The 7,586-nt window shown below is 49.1% G+C and overlaps 1 protein-coding gene across 1 annotated transcript; it reads left to right on the forward strand.

Moving 5' to 3' along the window:
• The first annotated feature begins 911 nt into the window (after positions 1-911).
• On the forward strand, positions 912-7,345 carry Grpel1 (GrpE like 1, mitochondrial). Its single transcript, XM_055623943.1, has 4 exons — positions 912-1,008; positions 5,070-5,256; positions 6,286-6,367; positions 6,699-7,345. Exons 1-4 carry the CDS (start codon positions 947-949, stop codon positions 7,040-7,042), a joined length of 675 nt encoding a protein of 224 aa, XP_055479918.1. The 5' UTR covers positions 912-946; the 3' UTR covers positions 7,043-7,345.
• Positions 7,346-7,586: the final 241 nt, after the last annotated feature.

Consider the following 7,586-nt stretch of genomic DNA (forward strand, 5'->3'; position numbering starts at 1 on the left):
CTTTCATGTTGGAACATAGAATTTGGGGTGTCCTAAAACTGTGTTTCTGAGCCTGGCCAGAGTCACACATAATTGGCTCCAGAATAAACTTTTTCCCTTTGAGGTGAAAGCTGTGCTTGTTCCACCCCTGGCAAACAGTAGCATATATTGAGCAAATGGTTCTAATAAGGGACAAGCTAAGTAATAGAGTTTTGGTCCTTTCCAGTGCACATGCAAGCTGTAGTCCATGGATGAGGCGTTCTGTCTCGGTATGTGAGGGAGCCTCGGGAGGAAGGAAAGAACTGTAGATACCTAAACAGGACAGGAGGCGTCCTCTGATCACTCTCAGCTCCGCGACTTCCCCAAGAACACTGGCCAAACACTTGCACCCGCATCCTCTAAGCTCTCCTGCACACACTTTTATTAGTTTATTTTCTTGTGTTGCATTCTGAGAAAACTAGAGGTGACAGAAGGTACAAAACCAAGCCACGCTCATCGGGTCGTCCACAGCCAGCCCGCTGACACAACGCGCTTACGGCGGACATAGCAGAGATGGGGCCTCGGTTCCAGATCCTCCCAGGGTCCGCAGAACAGAGCGTGGGCGTTGGGCCAGCACCAGCTCCAGTTCCTGGGTCCCGGCCAGCAACTGGCTGCCTCCAGCCCCGCCCCCACGTTCTTCCTCCCCGTTGCCTATCCTCCGCCCTGTACCGCCCACAGAGCTTCCGTCACGCGCTTACTTCACCTTTCACCTCCTCATCTTCCGGGCTCCCATAAGCCTCAGTCCCCGCCCACAGGGGGAAGAGAGACCGATACTTCGTCATGCCTCTCAATTATTGGTGGACATGATCTGTCCATCACAGCAACAGCGGTCACGGATTAGCATGGAAGCCGCAGTAGGTGGGGAAGCCGGAGTAGTGGCTTCCGCGCATGCTCAGTGTGGTTCAGTGACGCAACCGCGGGGTTAATCATGGCGGCGAGGTGCATGAGGCTGGCGCGGCGCAGCCTCCCGGCGTTGGCGCTGTCGCTCAGGTAAGGCAGTGCTGTTCCTCCTCAAAGCTGAGAGGTTTGGCCTCTGCCTTAGTAGCAGGTCTGGTCCCCACAGCTCGTGCCCGTGCGGCCTGGAGCCTCGTCCCATCAGCCGGGTCCCCGTGCCTGGCCGCAACGCGCGAGCGTCCAGGGGTTTGCCGGGCGACGCTGCACGAACTGGGCTCAAGGAGCTGGGGCACTGGGTCGTAAACGTGGGGATCTGGGCGATGCGTCAGGTGGAAGCTTGTCTGGCGACACACGGCACTCTTCACGGACATGGGGCACCACCCCTCCTGGGATTGCAAAAGACAACCCCAGAAGCCGGAGACTTGCCCAAGGTCAGGCAGCCTGGCCGAAGCCCGTGTGCGCAGGGGCTAGGGTTGCTAATTCCGGTAGTTGCAGTGCGCAGTTCAGGGCCAGGGCCAACTCAAGCAAGTTCGAGACCAGCATGTGTGCTGCCTGGTGTGTGGCCTTTTTCCACTGTCCCTCACCTTCCTTCACTTTTGTCCTCGGGGAATGTGAGGTCCAAGGAGCAATAAAGCCAGTGTGTGCAGTTTATTTAGACAAATGCACATTCTTTGCCATCTCTAACCCGTGGCTTCAGGTTTTTGAATCACACCTTCAAAGTTAGATGCTTTGTATCTTTACCTTGTTCCCTGCTAGAACCAAATTCTTGGTTAATAAAAACTGACTTTACCTTTTGGAGCCTGGGCAGAATGGGAGCTGGTGGCAAGTGGATAATCTCTTTAACAGGTATTGAGATGAAAGCAGGCTTACATTATGCAAAGAGCCGGGAGCAGTGAGCCTCCTGATGTCACAGGGGACGCGTTTCTTATCTGTGGTGCTGTATTTGGAGTTGTCGGCCCCCCAATCCCCAGCTTGGTTTATGTCTGTCCCTGGAGTTGTGGTTTTGAAGAAAGGTGCTCTAGTATGGAAGGCCAGAGAGCTATGTGGCTGCTAGTCTTAACTCCCATAGTATCCCTAAGCTTGGCTTCCCTCTTCCCTGTGGGACTTAGCCCTCGGAATTCCTTACAGGAAAGGATCTGTACAGCAAAGCGGGCCTGTTGAAAGGCTGTGATTGACACTCCCAGCGGTGGAAATAATTCATAGTGAAGGCAGGCTTCACATTTTATAGGTTTATATATTCTTAGCTTAATTTTTTTCAAAATTACTGATTTTTTAAAAACTTTTATGTGGGTGTTTTGCTTGCATGTATGTCCATGCAACATGTACATGCCTGGAACCTTCAGAGGTCAGAAGAGTATGTCAGATACTGTGAAACTGCAGTAGCAGTTGCATGATTGTTAGCTGTCATGTGGCTGCTGGAAATCAAGCTCACATCCTCTACAAGAGTAGCGTGTGCTCTCAACCACTGAGCCAACTCTCCAGCCCAGATTCTTAGCCTTTTTAAAAGCATGAAAGTAAAAATAAGGTCATGGGGGGGGGCTCAGTGGTTAAGAGCACTGGCTGCTGCTGTGGAATCTGGGTTTAGTTCCCAGCACCTACACTGGTTGTTGGGTCACAGCTAGCTGTAACTGTAGCGCCAGGCGATCCCACACCTCTTCCCTGCCTCCTCGGGATCACTTCCAGGATTCGTTTGGACTTCTCTTTCCATTTCTTCTGCATAGCACTCATACTCCTATTTCCATTCCTCTGTCTAAATGATTTCTGGTTCCTGAAATGCATCTGTAAGTCACCTGACCTGCAGAGCCCTCTGTGGACCTGCTCACAAGGGCACTTACTGCAGGCCCAGCACTCAGCACTTGGTAGACTGAGGCTAGAGGATCGCAGGTTTACTGCCAGACTCAAACTCTGAATAAATATACATCAAAAAGAAAACCAGGGGCTGGAGAGAAGTCTAAGTGGCTAAGAGTGCTCCTGGCCTTGTAGAGGACCCAAGTTTACTTTCTAGCATCCTCACTGGACAAACACAACTGCCTGTAATTCCAGCTCCAAAGTATCCAGTGGCTTTGGCTTTCATGAACTGCGACACTCAACGTCGCATACACTTACACAGACACACACAAACACAAACACAACACAGGGCCAGACAAACATGCACATAATATAATAGCAATTCTTTGTTTGTTTGTTAAATCAGCTTGCTGGGCATTGTGGTGCACACCTTTAACTCCAGCACTTGGGAGGCAGAGGCAAGCAGAGCTCTGTTGAGTTTGGGGCAATCTGTTTTGCATAGTGAATTCCAAGCCAGCCAGGGTTACACAGTGAGGCCCTGACTCAAAAGAAAAACAGTCTCCCTGCCCTGGGCCTTCTGCCTAGGCCATCATTTTTGGGTGTTTACTTTTTCTGTCTAATGATGAGATTTCTGCTCAGGCCACTGTCATCAGCAGTATGTGTAATGGGCCTTGTGCTATGAAAGGAATCTAGGTGCTTTGACTCAAGGAGACTCCTTAGAGTACATGAAGATGTGGTTAGGGGACACAACTAGGTCGAAGACTGAAGATTGTACGTAGTCACATGTCAGTTAACAGCAGAACTTTCTGTGAACTGTCTGTCAGGTGATCCTGTTAGCTAGTGGATATCAGAGTGCATTAACGTAGCCTAACGGGACAGCACGGCTACCTATGCCATGTGCTGTTAAAGACTGTTAGGATGGGGGCAGAGGTAGAGTGATGGATCAGTGGTTGAGTGCTTCTTTTCCACAGGACCCAAGTTTAGTTCCCAGGACTCATATTGGACAGGTCACAACCACCTGTAACTCCAGCGCCAGGGGATCTGATACCCTCCTCTGGTCTCGTAGGACATTTCACTCATGTGGCGCATGCTCATACATATATACACACACATAAGAAGGCACCCACATTCTTTGTGTGTGTTTGTTGCAATGTGAGCACATGGGGAAGGCCCAAGGTCATCATCAGGTATCTTTCCTCTGTCCCATCCTCATTTATTTCTTTGTTGGTGGACGAGTGTGGAAGTCAGAGGACAACTTGCAGAAATTAGTTCCCTCCTTCTACCAGATAGGTCCTGGGGACTGAACTCCTGTCATGACTGGCTTGGTGGCAGGCCCCTTGACCCAATGAGCCAGCTTGAAGCTCATGATTTGACTAGGATGGCTGGCCAATAGCCTTCAGGAATCTCCCTGTCTCAGCCATCTCAAGACTAGGGCTGCAGGTATGCCTCCATGCCCAGCTTTCTTATGTGGGTTCTGAGGGTGCAAACTTGGATCTTTGTGTGTGCACTGCAGGCACTTTACCTACTGAGCCGCTTCCCCAGTTCCATAGCACATTACTTTTTGTGTGTCATAGTTGCTGTTGTTAGGTCTGAGATAAGGCTTTTCTAGCAAACAGTTTGAAATTACCCACATTTCTAATTTTTGTTTTAAACATTTACTTTGTTGGGGAAGAGGGTCACACATTGTATAGTGCGCCTGTGTGGAGAGTGGGACAGCTCATAGAAACTGTCGCACTGTCTTTAACCTCTCTTTTATTTGGGATTCTTTAATACCACTCGCTTCCAACCCCCCAAACCTAGGTAGAAGAGCAAAGGGCAGTGGGGAGAGGGGTCTGTGGTCCCTCTGATTGGGGTTATACCAATCTCCAGCAACAGCAGATGCAGCAAGCAGTCCTCCAAGCCATTGCTTTGAAACATTTCTCTCCATCTGTCTCCAAGCCGCCTGTCTCTGGTCACCACCACTGCACACCACACTTTCTCTTTCTGTGTTCTCATATTTTATCCTCAGAGGCCTAGACTATGCCCCTCTCTGTGCCCCGTGTGCAGGCAGTTACCAGCTAGCAGTGATTATACCCCACAGGAGAAAATTATCAGCTGTGGACAAAATAAAGCCCAAACTCAAATCCTACACTTGGGATTAAAACAAAAACATATTTATATAACATAACTGAGTTTGTAAAGAAACCAAAACTTTCATTACAGAGAACTGGCTTTCTACCATGTGGGTCCCTAGGAATAAAACTCTGGTTGTTAGGCTTGGTAGCCAGTGACCTTACCTACTGAGTCATTTCAAAGGCCCAGATTTCTAAAATCTCTTGTGTTTAGCATGCCAAAAGGCTGTCTTCACTTATGTGTGGGCTTTTCCTTAGGCCTTCTCCTCGCTTGTTGTGCACAGCTACAAAACAGAAGAACAATGGCCAGAACCTGGAAGAGGACTTGAGTCACTCTGAGCCAAAGACAGATCCACCCCCTACAGATAAGACAGATCCACCCCCTACAGATAAGACCCTCCTGGAAGAGAAGGTGAAGCTAGAAGAGCAGCTGAAGGAGACCACGGTAAGTACCCTCAGGGTATGCACACTGCTGGATTGCTGCCTACGTGGTCCACGTGACAGCTTCCAAGTCCACAGGTGATAGAGCAGAGCCAAAGGCTTTTAATAATTTGTCTACTCCCTGCTGCAGACCAGGTGGCACATTAACTGCCAAATAGGGACTAGAATGCAAACCTTCTGTGGCTTTGCTTCTGACCTGTGAAGTCTCCATGTTGGCTATATGAGGAATACTTGGTGTGATTTAGCCGGGACTTAAGAATCAGGAAATTCTATGTACAGGAGTTTAATATGGGAGTCGGTATAACAATCATCACTCTTTGTTGAAAAGCAGGTACCAGTCAAGTTAAGTGTGTGAGCAGTTCGTGGCATCACTTATGTGGCTGGCACTGTGCTGAACTCTGGCAGTCTTCACCACAGTCCCTTTATAGATGAGGAAACTGAGACACAGAAAAGCCAGTGGAATTTCCCAAGTCACCAAGGCTACACCAGGACAAGCTGTCCTAGAGCCTTGCTCAGTGACTGCCTGAAAACTGGCGTCTGAGGTGTGGTAGAGACCTCTGGAGTCCACCCCTGGACATTAAGCTGGAGATGGTTAGAAATGGGTGGCTACAGGGACAGTGGAGAGAAGCAAGGCTCATCTCTGGCCCCAGTAATTTGGCTAGGTATGTGAGCAGAGCCACCTTGAGATTTCCTCCCAAGTATCTTCCTTCGTCTCCTGGGAAGCAGGGAACTGAGGTAGATGAACCCCACTGATGTGCCTCAACACCCTCAAGTTGAACAGGAAAGTAGCATTCTTCCCCAAGAGGTGATAAGCATCAGTACATAAGAAGGACCCTCTGGCTGTTTCCCACTGAGCTCTTGGGCAGGAGTCTGCTCACATTCCGTCTCCTGGAGATACCAGCACAGGTATAAAGTCCTCTTCATAAACTGTCCTGACAGGTTTTATTTATGTTCTGATTTGGAGTTAAATCATTTCAAAATCAGAAATGATTTCTTATACATTTGTAACTTAATTAAATTCCACCTCCTTTAGGAAAAATACAAACGAGCTTTGGCAGATACTGAGAATCTGCGGCAGAGAAACCAGAAGTTGGTGGAGGAGGCCAAGTTATATGGTGAGCACACATATGGGGAATGAGCAGGTTGCAGCTGTGGCGGTGATGGAGCTCCTGCTGCCTTCACCTGTTACTCCCTGTGGCCCCACTCCTTGCTTTGGGAACCTCAAGAGCACATTAAGCTAATTTCCTTTTCTACCTGTGCTTTCTTCCTTTCCTCCTCATTTTTAGCACATTTTACCTGCTCTTATCCCAGAAAAAGCCTTTGGCTGTTTTAAATTATTAAAGTACTGTGGTTCTATGGCATATGACTTGACCAGACATCATGAACAGTCCTGTGTGAGGAGCCCACACATTGATACTAAGTGCAGACCATCTTCTCGTCATGCAGGCATCCAGGGCTTCTGCAAGGACTTGCTGGAGATTGCAGACATCCTGGAGAAGGCAACCCAGAGTGTTCCAAAGGAGGAGATCAACAACAACCCTCATCTGAAGAGCCTATATGAAGGGCTTGTGATGACCGAAGTCCAGATTCAGAAGGTGTTCACAAAACACGGCTTGCTCAGGCTTGACCCCATTGGGGCCAAGTTCGACCCTTACGAACACGAGGCCTTGTTTCATACCCCTGTGGAGGGGAAAGAACCAGGCACTGTGGCACTAGTTAGTAAGGTGGGCTACAAGCTGCACGGACGCACGTTGAGGCCAGCTCTGGTGGGGGTGGTGAAGGAAGCTTAGCTGCCCTTCTCAGGGCTCTGGACTTTGTAAGTCACTTGCTAGAACTTGAAGGGCAGGCTTGTACTTTCTCATCTATGAATACATCTGACCCTTGCCCAGCCTTGTTGGAAATGTTAAGGAAGCTAAGCAGAACATGAAGCTGCTTGCACACTGTGCTGGTCACTGGGAGCCTGGTCACTGAGTTTAGCACCACCTACTTGAGAAGAGGGCCGGCAGGGCCTCAGGAGTAGAGTGACTAACATTGTATCTGTTCTACCGGGTGACTGATAAGTACTTTACACAAATAAAAGGTCTTTGGCTACATCTGCACTGCACAGTCTCCCTCTGAGTGCCAAGGCACTGGTGTCACTCAGCGTGGTGTTGTTCCCTCCAATGGAAGGGCCAGAGTGGGAGAACACTTGTTGCCAGCAAAACTAAGACTTCAAGAGCACAAGTTCCTTCCCAGGTAGGATTTAGCTGCTGTGAATGGTAGCCTTTGAGCTGGAAAATGAAGACATGAACTTGAACATTCTTAGCCTTATCCCTGTTTACACTCTTCTCAGTA

This window comes from Psammomys obesus, unplaced genomic scaffold, assembly GCF_907164565.1.
Source record: "Psammomys obesus unplaced genomic scaffold, mPsaObe1.curated_primary_1811, whole genome shotgun sequence".
NCBI classification, from domain to species: domain Eukaryota; kingdom Metazoa; phylum Chordata; class Mammalia; order Rodentia; family Muridae; genus Psammomys; species Psammomys obesus.